Below are 17,633 nucleotides of genomic sequence, written 5' to 3'. Positions count from 1 at the left end.
CAAATTGAGATAAAGCAAAAAGTAATCGTGTAGGAATCATCATTGCAACAAACCTAAAGTCAAACGTCTCAAAACTTTCACATTCACGTAATAGAACTTCACAAAGTTGTGTAGAAATACTTTTATGCAGATGCAAGATTTTTCAATCAAAGAAAAATTAAATTGTTTTGTTAAAACTTTATCGTATACCGACAACATAGAGTTTTGTGTAGGAAAGCATTTGCTGATATTTGAATTTAACCAAAAAAGACAAAAGTTTAAATATGTGGCCCGCGTTTAACTTCAGGATGGCGAAGGTTCGATGTTCTACCAGATGGAGAACATTTCTTACTCGTTAAAGAAACCTGGCAACAGAACACACAACAAGTCGGCTTTATGACGGGACAAAAGTCAATTTGTATATTTTGTCAACAGAACGCCCCTATTTACTAATACGCGGGTTATAGTTAATACCATATAAGGGCATGGAACGAATGATGGCAAACATTAATATTTGTCGCTACGTGAGCGTTCGATCAGGTACGAATAGTTTGAGCCAAACAATGAAAGTAGTTTGACGGCAATTTTCCATCTTTACTCGGTAACTTGAATGAAATCATCCAACATCAGCGCGACATCTTGGGATGTGGAAATTTGTGACAACACACTGCTGTGTTCAGTAAAGTTTGCTCACATCATATCTTAACGTCCAAATTGTTACACAAAACTCAACAAACAGCGATATATTTTTTTAACATGATCCCAAACCCAGTGTTTTTTTTTTTTTTTTTTTTTTTTTTATATATTTTTTTTATTTATTTTTTTTTTATTTGACCACACCGGGATTTGAACCCAGGATATCCTGGCCACGAATCCCGATCAGGTTTTCTTCTTGTTATATGGGTCGGGCGCTTGATCAATGCTGCCACCACAACTTTGTCGCTATGGTTGAGCACGCAGCGACCACTAGCGGAAATTTATATGAAACACACGAGGAATTCGCAATGCATTCTTAAGCAATTGTTATTTTACATGTGCGTTTGTAAATAATAAATAGGTCCCTATTGCTTCCCATGTATTGGTTTCATCTAAGCCATGCGTATAATGATAACGTTTCGTCACGCTTCACTGAAGGCAGATGGGAATCACTTACTGTGTCTGGAGAGAAGAAGGAAGGTGATTTAGGTGAAAGTTTACCACACTGTGGGACGATGTGGTTGGCGTCAAACACCGACATCTGATTCAAATCGTTTCAACTCATGAGCGACATCTAGCATCAATCATTTGACACTAATATTAAAATGTTTCCTTACAACGCTGAAAGTTCCCAAAGCTTTGTACTACGCGTTGCTAATCAGAGAATGACTTCCCAAGTCAACGCAACACAGCACAGTAGAAACGCAGCGAAAGAAGGCAATTAATCCGCATCGGTGAAGTAACGAGACCGCTAACCCCCACAAGAAGCGGACAACAATGCGACCAAAGCGCATGAAACTGTCTGTTGGCGTCCACCTAACTCCAGTGTAAACGTTTTGTTTGTTCTTGCTATGACCCGGTATGGTCCTTTATATGGAGGTATCAAAGGTGGCTGATGTTTGTCTGTGCGCAGTAATACATAAGCGCTTGTGTCTAATGACTTCGGAACTTCATGCGGATGTGAGTTACGCGAAATAGGTGTCGGCAGGAACCTTCAAACAGTCGACCTAAAGCGGGCAAAAGTCGACACCGGGAAGGTTCGGTGTTAAACCAATAAAATCTCCTGAGACAGCCTTCGAAAATGGCGGCCAAGTGACACTGATGTCGCGCATACCAAAGTTGGGAAACTCATGTGAAGGCAAAAATCAACGGTTTGTGGTCAGTTAAGCTGCAAAACTGCGACCATTAAGGAAGTAGCGAATCCCATAGACAAATGCATAGAAAGAAGTTCTCTGTCAAATGTATTTCACTTCTGGTGGTCGAGAAAGTTGCCGAAAAAAGCTAACGGGCGCCAGAGAGCATTACCGAGTTGCTGTAGCACTGATCCAACCGATGTTTGTGAGAGCAGTTGGCGCTTGGGGCAGAGGGTGGTGCAAAAGTGTCGCGCGCGGTGTTTCAAATTCCGAAGTCAGGTGATTGTTCGAGACGAGCTGTGTCGCTTTGCCCGAAAACGCTTTATAGATAGGTTTGAACCTGTGGTAGAAATTTATCATACCAGCGAATTCCTGAAGGCCCTTGATGGTTGTAGGACGAGGAAACTGCTGGATTGCCTTCACTTTGTGAGGCAACGGACACACACCATGCATATTGACTCTGTGACCGAGGAAATCAATTTGGTCAACGCCAAACTGGCACTTGGCGACGTTGATGACCAGACCATGATCTGCCAACCGTGTAAAAAGTCGTTTTAAATGGTTGTAGTGATCAGCAGGTGTTTTGCTTGCTACTAAGATGTCATTGAGGTACACAAATACAAAATCAAGAGACTGGTAAACTGTGTCCATTAAACGTTGAAATGTTTGGGCGGCATTTTTTAACCCAAATGGCATGCGCAGAAATTCAAAAAGACCGAAAGGTGTAATTACCGCCGTTTTGGCAACATCCGCGGGGGCAACTGAAACTTGGTGGTAGCCACGCACAAGGTCGAGTTTGGAAAAAATGGTAGATCCTGCCAAACTTGCTGAAAAGTCCTGAATGTGAGGAATTGAATAACGTTCTGGTTGAGTAGCAGCATTTAATCGCCTGTAATCGCCACACGGCCTCCAACCGCCTGTAGACTTTGGAACCATGTGTAGTGGCGAAGCCCTGGGGCTGGACGAGCGTCTGACAATCCCCATTTTTAACATATTGGCGAACTCATTTCTTGCCAAAGTGAGTTTCTCAGGAGGAAGGCGCGGAGCACGCGCGTGAACTGGAGGTCCACTTGTTGTTATGAAATGCTGCACTCCGTGCCTGGGGAGCAATTCAGAGAAGTGAAGCGCTGTAACTGCGGGAAATGCGGCCAGCAAACGCGCGTAATCACACTTGTCTGAGGTGAGAACATTTATGCGTTGAAATAAATATCCGGCTTTTCGAATAGGAAAACTTGCAAACGTTTGTGCGCTGATTAAACGCTGTCGTTGAAGATCAACTAACAAAGAATGTGCTCTCAAGAAGTCGGCGCCGAGCAGTGGCCTGGAGACATCCGCCAAAACAAAATTCCATTTAAACTTCCCAGCGGGCAAATTAAGCGAGATCAGACGTGAGTCGTACGTCCGAATACTGCTGCCGTTCGCAGCCACAAGGGTTTTGCCGGGCCTGTTTGTGTGGCGCTCAAAGCGAGTCGGTGGAAAAACGCTGATTTCTGCCCCCGTGTCGACAAGAAATTTACGCCCAGACATGCGGTCCATTAAAAAAAAGAGGCTGCTCGTTTTGCCGGCCGTCGCAGCAGCTAAAGACGGTCGGCTTGCTCGTTTCCCCGAAACGCACATGGAGGACAACACTGACGTGCGTTTTTACCGAAACGACGGTGGTAAAAGCAAAATTTTTGAGCGTTTCTTACTTGTTGTGGTGTAGTAGAACGGAACCTCGAGCGTCGCACCTTTAATACCTCCTATTCCTCGTCTTTTCTACTAGCCAAGAGCAGAGCATCCGCCTGTTGCGCGAAAACGCGAGCACAAGGAAAATCCTTTCCAGCCAAACCCGTGCGTACGGCAGCGGGCACCTTCTCCAGGAATAATTCTTTGAACAAAAAACAAGGTTCCTCACTCCCAAGCAACGCCAGCATTTCGTCCATTAGGGCAGTTGGCAGCCGGTCACCCAAAGTTGGCATGTGGCGTAATTGTTGAGCTCTTTGTGACGGTGTTTAAAGTAAAAGTAGTCAGCAATCGCTCCTTAATTGCTGCATACTTGTCTTCATGCGGCGGTTGTTCAAGTAAATCAATCAAACGACTAGCTGTGTTCTGATCGAGAGCTGACACAACGTAAAAGTACTTGGTTTCGTCAGCTGTCACTTTCTTCAAAGCAAATTGAGCTTCCGCTTGCTGGAACCAAACACGTGGCTGCGACATCCAAAATGTGGGAAGTTTAATAGCCACAGCGTTTTGATCACTACCATCCATCTAAACTTGAAATTTATGTCAAGAAATATACGTTTCTGACTCGTCGGGGTCACCACTAAAGCGTTACACAGCTTTATTCCGTTGCAAAGTTAAGAATGACTCAACGAGTCTACGCAACAGCGGCAAAAGAGAAACGCGGCGAAAAAGGCAATTAATCCGCTTCGCTAAAATGCGGTAAAGTGAGCGCTACAGCATCAAGGCGGGATCGCCCCACTGCGCAGGCCCTTTATATTTGGCGATCACAGCTCTAATATTATGATCATAAGGTTCACAGGCTTCGCAGCCAAGGCATTGCAGCCAAGCTGGATCAGCCACTTTTCCCGACAAGTCGGAGCGAGATCTGAAAAAACAAGCTCCCGGTGAGGATTGAACTCACGAAAGCGTGGTATTGCTTCTGCGTTGTCTGATTACGGTGGTGGAGATCCTCTACGTTGTGAAGGTCGCCTGACAAGTTGTGCGCTTGCGCACCAGTGTACCTTGACCACAATATACCCCGTGAAACCACTGAGCTCCTGTAGCTCAGTTGGTAGAGCGTTGGGCCTGGTTAGCCCAGGGTCGTGAGTTCAATCCTCACCGGGAGCTTGATTTTTCAGATCTCGCTCCGACTTGTCGGGAAAAGTGGCTGATCCAGCTTGGCTGCGAAGCCTGTGAACCTTATGATCATAATATTAGAGCTGTGATCGCCAAATATAAAGGGCCTGCGCAGTGGTGGGGCGATCCCGCCTTGATGCTATGCGAAAGCGTGGTATTACTTCTGCGTTGTTTGTGACTCGTGTACGAAACCCTATCGCTTGCTTTAAAAATAGCTTTCCTAAAATTTTTTTATGTCTTTTACTGCAGCATAAAAATCAGGCCTTTTTTTGAGTAATATCTTTTGCCACGATCCATAATTCATGCTCCATCCCTGTAGCGCAAGAAACAAACTGATTTTGCACGGTAAAATATGCCTATGCATCGTTGTGCACACATATCAACAAAACAATCATAATCAAACACCGAGTCCATCGGAAATCAACAAGTTTCGATTACCGCTGCACAGACAGGAAGACTGTATAGGGAGTGGAACATGACCCACTCAAACTTGCGCAGAATTTTCCATTTTTCCTTTTACCTCTCATCCGTCGTTAACAAACTCCCATATTCGTGTGGTCAATCCTACATTGAACAGACATCAAGAAACTTGTGGACACGCATCGCTGAACATCAACGATCGGCAAAGTTGAAAGTGTGCAAACACGTGCTCGACAACCCGACTCACAGAGTTAAGTTTAGCGACCGCAAATCCTTGCATGGGCAAGAGATGTGTATCGTCTCCATTTCATGGAATCGCTGCTCAAACAACTGTAAAACTTGTTTCTGTCTAAAATTATGCTCAATATTTGGTGGAAAGAAGTCGAAAGAAATGTATTTGTATGTTAGACACAGCTTAAAGTTTGGTGCGCGTGCAATTTTTTTGGTGCTTCAAATCGGCGGTACGTACGTTGAGTTGCAATTTCAATTAAAAACTACTTCAGTTCCGGTGCGTTGTTGTCGCGACCATCCATTATGTTCTATATTGGACACAGGTGTGTGTAAAGTCACCGAAACAACTCAAAATCTGTTTCTAACACGGTATAATGTTGCAGTGTTCAAACAAAACCACTAATTTCTTTATGAAGGTTCGATGTATGAATTTAATCGCTTTGTATCCTTACGTTATTTATAGCAGCTATACTAAAAGTAGATGTTTCGTGAAAGTTTTTTAACGCCATCAGATTAAGCTTAAATTTTGGGTTTCGATAAGTCGCTATTTTACACTGGGAGTTCAAATGCATTTGCGATACTAATGTTCCGGGGAATATCTTACTCACATACGAAACCAAGGTTTAAGTCATATAGCGATGTGGATATTGCAGCGGACAATGACAAGTTTTAAACTTCTTATGGCTTTGCTAAAGAACCCAATGGTTCCCTGCAATATTTCCACAAATGCATTACGGTTCCCAAAAATATTTCCATGTGTGTTGTCTGTTGCTGTGCAAATTGTGAACATATTTTCTTTACAAAACATTAAACGTACCCTTTCGGGGAAAATCTTGCACATATACGAAACCAAGGTTTAAGTCACATAGCGATGTGGATATTGCAGCGGACAATGACAAGTTTTAACAGTCATTGTGTGACATTTCCCTTTTCTTCTTCCACTATATGTCGCTGCTGCTCTAGCATTGTCACCTGATCTTACGTTTCAAATCGCAGCGCATTGCATTACAAGTTGAGTTAAGATCAGTCTGTTACGTGTTTAATTGCTTTATCTATTATTATTGTAAAAAACAAATCATCACTGCGTCTCTATAAGCTATTCGCCCTGGCTTGGAATTTAATCGCAAAAGCCTGATAATAAACTGTTATTCGAATTAAAGTATTTGCCGTTGTGAATTCTCCAAAAAGACATTCGGGCAATTATTAGCCAACAGGCATTTCGCCTCCAAAAGACCTATTGCACCTGGGGGCCACAGTGGCTGATCAAGCTTAGGTGCCAAACCTTCGCTGCGATGCCAGTGAACAATCAACGGTTTGTGGTCAGTGTAAGCCGCAAAGCAGCGACCTTCCAGAAAGTAGCGAAAATGTCTGATGGACAAATACAAAGCGAGAAGTTCTCTGTCAAATGCACTATACTTTACTTCTGGTGGTCGAAGAAGTTTACTGAAAAAAGCTAACTGTCGCCAGACACCATCAATGAATTGCTGCAGCACTGCTCCAACCGATGTTTGTGACGCGTCAGTAGTGAGAGCCGTTGGCGCTTGAGGCAGAGGGTGGTGTAAAAGCGTCGCGCGCACAAGTGCTGCCTTTGCTTTTTCAAATGCTGAAATCAGGCAATTGCTCCAGACGAGTTGTGTTGCTTTGCCTGAAAACGCTTCATGAATTGGGGGCATGATGCGTGCTGCGTTTGGTATGAACCTGTGGTAGAAATTTATCATACCCGCGAATTCCTGAAGGCCCTTGATGGTTGTGGGACGAGGAAACTGCTGGATTGCTTTTACTTTGTGAGGCAACGGATACGCAACATGCACATTGACTCTGTGACCGAGGAAATCAATTTGGTCGACGCCAAACTGGCACTTGGCTACGTTGATGACCAGACCATGATCTGCCAACCGTGTAAAAAGTCGTTTTAAATGGTTGTAGTGATCAGCAGGTGTTTTGCTTGCTACTAAGATGTCATCTAGGTACACAAATACAAAATCAAGAGACTGGCAAACTGTGTCCATTAAACGTTGAAATGTTTGGGCGGCATTTTTTTACCCAAATGCCATGCGCTGAAATTCAAAAAGACCGAAAGGTGTAATTACTGCTGGTTTGCCAACATCCGCGGGGGCAACTGAAACTTGGTGGTAGCCACGCACAAGGTAAATTTTGGAAAAAATGGTAGAACCTGCCAAAGTTGCTGAAAAGTCCTGAATGTGAGGAATTGAATAACGTTCTGGTTGAGTAGCAGCATTTAATCGCCTGTAATCTCCACGCGGCCTCCAACCGCCTGTAGACTTAGGAATTGTTGCGACCTATTATGTCAAATATGAGTCTCGAATTTGGTCTTAACAATATTATTTATGATCGATGGGAATCCTATTTGATTAGCGCATTTGACATTAGATCGCACGTGAGTTCTAATTGTTGTGTTTTCCTAACCTGACTTTACTTAACTCTCGATGCAAACACTACACCAAAATTTATTTACCACGAACAATTTTGGATACGAAATTAACATGCGCAATTATACCAACGCCAAACTGAGTGAATTTACGAACTGAGGAGAGCACAGTACCGCTGCACTGCCCCGCTCCTCCTCAGCTGAACGCACACGGAAAGTTTCATTATTTAAAACCGGAGAGAAACAAAGCGAACGAAGTGTCGTAGAAAGAAAGGCGATTCAAGAACTAACGGTCAGCAAACAGTTAACAAAAGACGCACTCTCACACAAAACAAGGATGGACTTCTCTAAGGCGACACATTTAAGCTGGCCAATGAAATCACATAAAAACACAGCTGTTGCGTAGAAACTAGTAACGAGATCTAATCACGTGAGAAAACAACCGTTGCTATACATTTTGAAATGAGATGCTGGACAAGACGTTACCTAAAATGCCTTAACACAAAAAACCCATGGAAAGAGATTCCGGACGTTGATGACGAAACTGGCTGTTATGTGACCATAGTTCATATTTCCAAGAATGCAAAATTTGCTATGTAACGTAAAATTACGTTACATTATTTCCCCCTTTTGAAATGGTGCCTTTTTTAGTCGTGGCACACCACTTGTGTAGTTGGATCTGTCTTTGTTGGATCGAAAATGTCACTTTGCAACTGCCCAACATGATGAGAATTCTTGCAGCCGCCGAAACATTCGCAATGGCGAATCAGCAGTGTTTTGTCCAACAAAGACGTCGCGTTAGCGAAATATGCCTTCGATAACATCTTGTATGTGCGGTGATTTTCTTCTGGGACGAAATATCCTCATCGAAATGCATGTCGGGCTGTCTTTGGAATATCGTGGATCATAGCCGATTTGTTTTTCATGTCGAATCGACAGTGGTCACAAGCCAGGGTAAAGTCATAATACATTTTTTGCCTTTGTTCCGAAATTTCGTTACAAAACCGTTCCGAGAAACGAAATTTCGTTCCCAAATGAGAAAAACCGTTTCGGGAACATTATTTTTACGCAAAATTTCGTTACAGGAACATATTTTGGTTTTTGAATTGTGTTTCCAAAATCACAATTTGGGTAATATCGCACTAAAAATTGTGTTCCGAAAATCGACCAAGCCAAAAATCACCACTAGATGTCGACAAAGAGACGAAGAAAACGTGGTTTTGCTCCCGAGTATAAGGTTGATTTTATTACGAATATACGTTTTCAAACGTAGACACTTACGGGAAGATGAAAATATGCATGGAACATAATTTTCGTTCCCGGAACATAATTTTCGTTCCCGGAACATAATTTTCGTTACTGGAACAGAATTTTCGTTACTGGAACAGAATTTTAGTTACGGGAACGGAATTTTCGTTACGGGAACAGAATTTTCGTTACTGGAACAGAATTTTTGTTACTGGAACAGAAATTTCGTTTTTGGAACATAATTATCGTACTATGAGGTATTAATTACATTTCCGTCGAAGGTACTTTTTCGATCCATGGACACAATTGTTGTCGTTCTTTCAAGAAAATTGTTGATACGCGACCTAAATGTCGTTCAAAAATGTGACTTTTTGATCCTGGAACAGAATTTTCGTTACTGGAACAGAATTTTAGTTACGGGAACGGAATTTTCGTTACGGGAACGGAATTTTCGTTACGGTAACGGAATTTTCGTTACGGGAACAGAATTTTCGTTACAGGAACAGAATTTTAGTTACGGGAACGGAATTTTCGTTACGGGAACGGAATTTTCGTTACTGGAACGGAATTTTCGTTACGGGAACAGAATTTTCGTTACTGGAACAGAATTTTCGTTACTGAAACAGAATTTTTGTTACTGGAACAGAATTTTAGTTACGGGAACGGAATTTTCGTTACGGGAACGGAATTTTCGTTACGGGAACGGAATTTTCGTTACTGGAACAGAATTTTAGTTACTGGAACGGAATTTTCGTTACTGGAACAGAATTTTCGTTACGGGAACGGAATTTTCGTTACGGGAACAGAATTTTCGTTACTGGAACGGAATTTTCGTTACTGGAACGGAATTTTCGTTACGGGAACAGAATTTTCGTTACTGGAACAGAATTTTTGTTACTGGAACAGAATTTTAGTTACGGGAACAGAATTTTCGTTACTGGAACGGAATTTTCGATACGGTAACGGAATTTTGGTTACGGTAACGGAATTTTCGTTACGGTAACGGTATTTTCGTTACGGGAACAGAATTTTCGTTACTTGAACAGAATTTTTGTTACTGGAACAGAAATTTTGTTTTTGGAGCATAATTATCGTACTATGAGGAATAATTACATTTCCGTCGAAGGTACTTTTTCGATCCATGGACACAATTGTCGTTCTTTTAAGAAAATTGTTGATACGCGACCTAAATGTCGTTCAAAAAAGTGACTTTTTCATCTTGGAACAGAATTTTCGTTACAGGAACGGAATTTCGTTACGGGAACGGAATTTTCGTTACGGGAACGGAATTTTCGTTACCGGAACAGAATTTTTGTTACTGGAACAGAATTTTCGTTACTGGAACAGAATTTTCGTTACTGGAACAGAATTTTTGTTACTGGAACAGAATTTTCGTTACTGGAACGGAATTTTCGTTACTGGAACAGATTTTTTGTTACTGGAACAGAATTTTCGTTACTGGAACAGAATTTTCGTTACCGGAACAGAATTTTCGTTACCGGAACGGAATTTTCGTTACCAGAACGGAATTTTCGTTACCGGAACAGAATTTTTGTTACTGGAACAGAATTTTCGTTACTGGAACGGAATTTTCGTTACTGGAACAGAATTTTCGTTACCGGAACAGAATTTTTGTTACTGGAACCGAATTTTCGTTACTGGAACGGAATTTTCGTTACTGGAACCGAATTTTCGTTACTGGAACGGAATTTTCGTTACTGGAACAGAATTTTCGTTACTGGAACGGAATTTTTGTTACTGGAACGGAATTTTCGTTACTGGAACAAAATTTTCGTTACGGGAACGGAATTTTCGTTACCAGAACGGAATTTTCGTTACTGGAACAGAATTTTCGTTACTGGAACGGAATTTTCGTTACTGGAACAGAATTTTCGTTACCGGAACAGAATTTTTGTTACTGGAACAGAATTTTCGTTACTGGAACGGAATTTTCGTTACTGGAACAGAATTTTCGTTACTGGAACAGAATTTTCGTTACGGGAACGGAATTTTCGTTACCAGAACGGAATTTTCGTTACGATAACAGAATTTTCGTTACTGGAACAGAATTTTCGTTACTGGAACAGAATTTTAGTTACGGGAACGGAATTTTCGTTACTGGAACAGAATTTTCGTTACGGGAACGGAATTTTTGTTACGGGAATAAAATTTTCGTTACTGGAACAGAATTTTAGTTACGGGAAATTTCGTTTTTGGAACATAATTACCGTACTATGAGGAATAATCACATTCCCGTCGAAGGTACTTTTTCGATCCAAGGAAACAATTGTCATTCCTTCAAGAAAATTGTTGATACGCGACCTAAATGTCGTTCAAAAATGTGACTTTTTGATCCGGGAACGGAATTTTCATTACGGGAACGGAATTTTCGTTACGGGAACAGAATTTTCGTTACTGGAACAGAATTTTCGATACTGGAAGAAATTTTTTTTGCTTGAACAGAATTTTCGTTCCCGGAACGGAATTACCGTTTCAGGAACTGAATTTTTTTTGCCCGAACTGAATTTTCGTTACGGGAACGGAATTTTCGTTACGGGAACAGAATTTTCGTTACTGGAACGGAATTTTCGTTACGGGAACGGAATTTTCGTTACGGGAACAGAATTTTCGTTACTGGAACAGAATTTTTGTTACTGGAACAGAATTTTAGTTACGGGAACAGAATTTTCGTTACTGGAACGGAATTTTCGATACGGTAACGGAATTTTCGTTACGGTAACGGTATTTTCGTTACTGGAACAGAATTTTTGTTACTGGAACAGAAATTTCGTTTTTGGAGCATAATTATCGTACTATGAGGAATAATTACATTTCCGTCGAAGGTACTTTTTCGATCCATGGACACAATTGTCGTTCTTTCAAGAAAATTGTTGATACGCGACCTAAATGTCGTTCAAAAAAGTGACTTTTTCATCTTGGAACAGAATTTTCGTTACAGGAACGGAATTTCGTTACGGGAACGGAATTTTCGTTACCGGAACAGAATTTTTGTTACTGGAACAGAATTTTCGTTACTGGAACGGAATTTTCGTTACTGGAACAGAATTTTCGTTACTGGAACAGAATTTTCGTTACGGGAACGGAATTTTCGTTACCAGAACGGAATTTTCGTTACGGTAACAGAATTTTCGTTACTGGAACAGAATTTTCGTTACTGGAACAGAATTTTAGTTACGGGAACGGAATTTTCGTTACTGGAACAGAATTTTCGTTACGGGAACGGAATTTTTGTTACGGGAATAAAATTTTCGTTACTGGAACAGAATTTTAGTTACGGGAAATTTCGTTTTTGGAACATAATTACCGTACTATGAGGAATAATCACATTCCCGTCGAAGGTACTTTTTCGATCCAAGGAAACAATTGTCATTCCTTCAAGAAAATTGTTGATACGCGACCTAAATGTCGTTCAAAAATGTGACTTTTTGATCCGGGAACGGAATTTTCATTACGGGAACGGAATTTTCGTTACGGGAACAGAATTTTCGTTACTGGAACAGAATTTTCGATACTGGAAGAAATTTTTTTTGCTTGAACAGAATTTTCGTTCCCGGAACGGAATTACCGTTTCAGGAACTGAATTTTTTTTGCCCGAACTGAATTTTCGTTACGGGAACGGAATTTTCGTTACGGGAACAGAATTTTCGTTACTGGAACGGAATTTTCGTTACGGGAACGGAATTTTCGTTACGGGAACAGAATTTTCGTTACTGGAACAGAATTTTTGTTACTGGAACAGAATTTTAGTTACGGGAACAGAATTTTCGTTACTGGAACGGAATTTTCGATACGGTAACGGAATTTTCGTTACGGTAACGGTATTTTCGTTACGGGAACAGAATTTTCGTTACTGGAACAGAATTTTTGTTACTGGAACAGAAATTTCGTTTTTGGAGCATAATTATCGTACTATGAGGAATAATTACATTTCCGTCGAAGGTACTTTTTCGATCCATGGACACAATTGTCGTTCTTTCAAGAAAATTGTTGATACGCGACCTAAATGTCGTTCAAAAAAGTGACTTTTTCATCTTGGAACAGAATTTTCGTTACAGGAACGGAATTTCGTTACGGGAACGGAATTTTCGTTACGGGAACGGAATTTTCGTTACCGGAACAGAATTTTTGTTACTGGAACAGAATTTTCGTTACTGGAACGGAATTTTCGTTACTGGAACAGAATTTTCGTTACTGGAACAGAATTTTCGTTACGGGAACGGAATTTTCGTTACCAGAACGGAATTTTCGTTACGGTAACAGAATTTTCGTTACTGGAACAGAATTTTCGTTACTGGAACAGAATTTTAGTTACGGGAACGGAATTTTCGTTACTGGAACAGAATTTTCGTTACGGGAACGGAATTTTTGTTACGGGAATAAAATTTTCGTTACTGGAACAGAATTTTAGTTACGGGAAATTTCGTTTTTGGAACATAATTACCGTACTATGAGGAATAATTACATTCCCGTCGAAGGTACTTTTTCGATCCAAGGAAACAATTGTCATTCCTTCAAGAAAATTGTTGATACGCGACCTAAATGTCGTTCAAAAATGTGACTTTTTGATCCGGGAACGGAATTTTCATTACGGGAACGGAATTTTCGTTACGGGAACAGAATTTTCGTTACTGGAACAGAATTTTCGATACTGGAAGAAATTTTTTTTGCTTGAACAGAATTTTCGTTCCCGGAACGGAATTACCGTTTCAGGAAATGAATTTTTTTTGCCCGAACTGAATTTTCGTTTCAGGGAACATAATTTTTGATGTTGGAACATATTTTCGTTCCTCGGATAGACTTTTTAGACGGTAATGGGGCATAATGCAATTTTCAATTTACTCTGAAATACCGTTAACAAAACCGTTCTGAGTAACAAAATTTCGTTCCAAATTGAACAATTTCGTTTCGGAAAATTTTGTTTAATTTCTGGTATGTCGTAACAAAATTTTTTTAAGTGAATTATATCGTTAAATTGGCTGTAACAAAAATTTGTTACCATATTTTTTTGTGCATTAGATGACAATTTTTTCATACAAGGTGTAAAGTATATCAATTGGATCTCGTTACCAAAAGTGTTAGCTGCACCAACATTTTTATACAAATCTCTTAATTGGAAGAAATTACTTGATTTAAAATTATGTATATTTCCGGGGGGAATTCTCAAAATTAGTTGATTCCGCCCGACCTTAGCGACAATTGTTTGTAACATGCGTTTTCGCGCAGCAATAAGAAACTAAAGGACATACGCCAATTTGGTTTTCTCTACTCGTTTTGCAATGCCATCTAGTATTTGTGTATAAAATTTCAAGTCGCTTAATTTAAAATTGTTTATACTGCCGGAGGGAATTCTCAAAATTAGTTAATTCCGCACGACCTTAGCGACCATTGTTTGTAACATGCGTTTTCGCGCAGCAATAAAAAACTAGAGGACATAGTCTAATTTGGTTTTCATTACTCGTTTTGCAGTGTAGAGGCATCTAATATTTGGGTGAAAAATTTCTAGTCGCATGAAAAAAAAATTTGGAAATCACAGGTGGACATATAAAAATTTGGAAATCACAGGTGGACAACTGTCAAATTTAGTTAATCCGCCGAACCTTAGCCACCATAGTTTCAAACGTGCGTTTTCGGCAAGCAATAAAATTCTAAAAGACAGACGCCAATTTAGTTTTCATTGCTCGTTTTGTAGAGACACCTAGTATTTGTGTTCAAAATTTCAGGTCGCTTGATTGAAAATTGTTTATATTGCCGGCGGGAATTCTCAAAATTAAAATTTAGTCAAAACCGCCGAACCTCAGCGACCATTGTTTGTAACATGCGTTTTCGCGCAGCAATAAGAAACTAAAGGACATACGTCCATTTAGTTTTCATTGCTCGTTTTGTAGTGGCATCTAATATTTGTGAGTAAAATTTCAAGTCGGGAAATCTCAAAAATTTCAAGTCGGGAAATCTCAAAATTAGTTAATTCCGCACGACCTTAGCCACCATAGTTTCAAACATGCGTTTTCGCGCAGCAATAAAATTCTAAAGGACATACGCCAATTTAGTTTTCATTGTTCGTTTTGTAGTGGCATCTAATATTTGTGAGCAAAATTATTTCAAATCGCTTGATATAAAAATGTTGAAATCACAGGTGGACAACTGTCAAATTTAGTCAAAACCGCCGAACCTTAGCGACCATTGTTTGTAACATGCGTTTTCGCGCAGCAATAAGAAACTAAAGGACATACGTGCATTTAGTTTTCATTGTTCGTTTTGTAGTGGCATCTAATATTTGTGAGCAAAAATTCAAGTCGCTTGATATAAAAATGTTGAAATCACAGGCGGACAACTGTCAAATTTAGTTAATCCGCCGAACCTTAGCCACCATAGTTTCAAACGTGCGTTTTCGGCAAGCAAAAAAATTCTAAAGGACATACGCCAATTTAGTTTTCATTGCTCGTTTTGTAGTGGCATCTAATATTTGTGAGCAAAATTTCAAGTCGCTTGATATAAAAATGTTGAAATCACAGGTGGACAACTGTCAAATTTAGTCAAAACCGCCGAACCTTAGCGACCATTGTTTGTAACATGCGTTTTCGCGCAGCAATAAGAAACTAAAGGACACACGTCAATTTAGTTTTCATTGTTCGTTTTGTAGTGGCATCTAATATTTGTGAGCAAAAATTCAAGTCGCTTGATATAAAAATGTTGAAATCACAGGTGGACAACTGTCAAATTTAGTCAAAACCGCCGAACCTTAGCGACCATTGTTTGTCACATGCGTTTTCGCGCAGCAATAAGAAACTAAAGGACACACGTCAATTTAGTTTTCATTGTTCGTTTTGTAGTGGCATCTAATATTTGTGAGCAAAAATTCAAGTCGCTTGATATAAAAATGTTGAAATCACAGGCGGACAACTGTCAAATTTAGTTAATCCGCCGAACCTTAGCCACCATAGTTTCAAACGTGCGTTTTCGGCAAGCAAAAAAATTCCAAAGGACATACGCCAATTTAGTTTTCATTGTTCGTTTTGTAGTGGCATCTAATATTTGTGAGCAAAATTTCAAATCGCTTGATATAAAAATGTTGAAATCACAGGTGGACAACTGTCAAATTTAGTCAAAACCGCCGAACCTTAGCCACCATAGTTTCAAACATGCGTTTTCGCGCAGCAATAAGAAACTAAAGGACACACGTCCATTTAGTTTTCATTGCTCGTTTTGTAGTGGCATCTAATATTTGTGAGTAAAATTTCAAGTCGCTTGATATAAAAATGTTGAAATCACAGGCGGACAACTGTCAAATTTAGTCAAAACCGCCGAACCTTAGCGACCATTGTTTGTGACATGCGTTTTCGCGCAGCAATAAGAAACTAAAGGACACACGTCAATTTAGTTTTCATTGTTCGTTTTGTAGTGGCATCTAATATTTGTGAGCAAAAATTCAAGTCGCTTGATATAAAAATGTTGAAATCACAGGCGGACAACTGTCAAATTTAGTTAATCCGCCGAACCTTAGCCACCAGAGTTTCAAACTTGCGTTTTCGGCAAGCAAAAAAATTCTAAAGGACATACGCCAATTTAGTTTTCATTGCTCGTTTTGTAGTGGCAACTAATATTTGTGAGCAAAATTTCAAGTCGCTTGATATAAAAATGTTGAAATCACAGGCGGACAACTGTCAAATTTAGTCAAAACCGCCGAACCTTAGCGACCATTGTTTGTGACATGCGTTTTCGCGCAGCAATAAGAAACTAAAGGACACACGTCAATTTAGTTTTCATTGTTCGTTTTGTAGTGACATCTAATATTTGTTAGCAAAAATTCAAGTCGCTTGATATAAAAATGTTGAAATCACAGTCGGACAACTGTCAAATTTAGTTAATCCGCCGAACCTTAGCCACCATAGTTTCAAACGTGCGTTTTCGGCAAGCAAAAAAATTCTAAAGGACAGACGCCAATTTAGTTTTCATTGCTCGTTTTGTAGTGGCATCTAATATTTGTGAGCAAAATTTCAAGTCGCATGATATAAAAATGTTGAAATCACAGGCGGACAACTGTCAAATTTAGTCAAAACCGCCGAACCTTAGCGACCATTGTTTGTAACATGCGTTTTCGCGCAGCAATAAGAAACTAAAGGACATACGCCAATTTAGTTTTCATTGCTCGTTTTGTAGTGGCATCTAATATTTGTGTGCAAAACTTCAAGTCGCTTGATATAAAAATGTTGAAATCACAAGCGGACAACTGTCAAATTTAGTTAAAATCGACGAACCTCAGCCACCATAGTTTGAAACATGCGTTTTCCGCAAGCAATAAAATTCTAAAGGACAGACGCCAATCTAGTTTTCATATTTCGTTTTGTAGTGGCACCTAGTATTTGTGTGCAAAACTTCAGGTCGCTTGATTGAAAATTGTTTGTATTGCCGGCGGGAATTCTCAAAATTAGTTTATTCCGCACGACCTTAGCGACCATTGTTTGTAACATGCGTTTTCGCGCAGCAATAAGAAAGTAAAGGACATACGATCAATTTGGTTTTCATTGCTCGTTTTGTAGTGACATCTAATATTTGTGTGCAAAAATTCAAGTCGCTTGATATAAAAATGTTGAAATCACAGGCGGACAACTGTCAAATTTAGTTAATCCGCCGAACCTTAGCCACCATAGTTTCAAACGTGCGTTTTCGGCAAGCAACAA

General features: G+C 40.0%; 1 protein-coding gene and 1 pseudogene across 1 annotated transcript in view; both read right to left on the bottom strand.

Moving 5' to 3' along the window:
• The window catches only part of LOC145906407 (uncharacterized), a 32,999-nt gene extending 29,664 nt beyond the window's left edge, over window positions 1-3,335 (bottom strand). Inside the window, exon 1 of the mRNA XM_082993822.1 lies at window positions 2,171-3,335. Coding sequence (XP_082849948.1) covers window positions 2,171-3,335 — 1,165 coding nt within the window. The remainder of the gene's footprint in view (window positions 1-2,170) is intronic.
• A 50-nt stretch (window positions 3,336-3,385) lies between these two features.
• Window positions 3,386-4,055, bottom strand: LOC145906406 (uncharacterized; annotated as a pseudogene).
• Window positions 4,056-17,633: the final 13,578 nt, after the last annotated feature.

The sequence above is a fragment of the Ascidia mentula genome, chromosome 6 (genome assembly GCF_947561715.1).
Source record: "Ascidia mentula chromosome 6, kaAscMent1.1, whole genome shotgun sequence".
In the NCBI taxonomy this organism is placed as follows: Eukaryota; Metazoa; Chordata; class Ascidiacea; order Phlebobranchia; family Ascidiidae; genus Ascidia; species Ascidia mentula.
The sequence above is the reverse complement of the archived record's forward strand: the minus strand, read 5'-3'. Positions and strand labels throughout refer to the sequence as shown.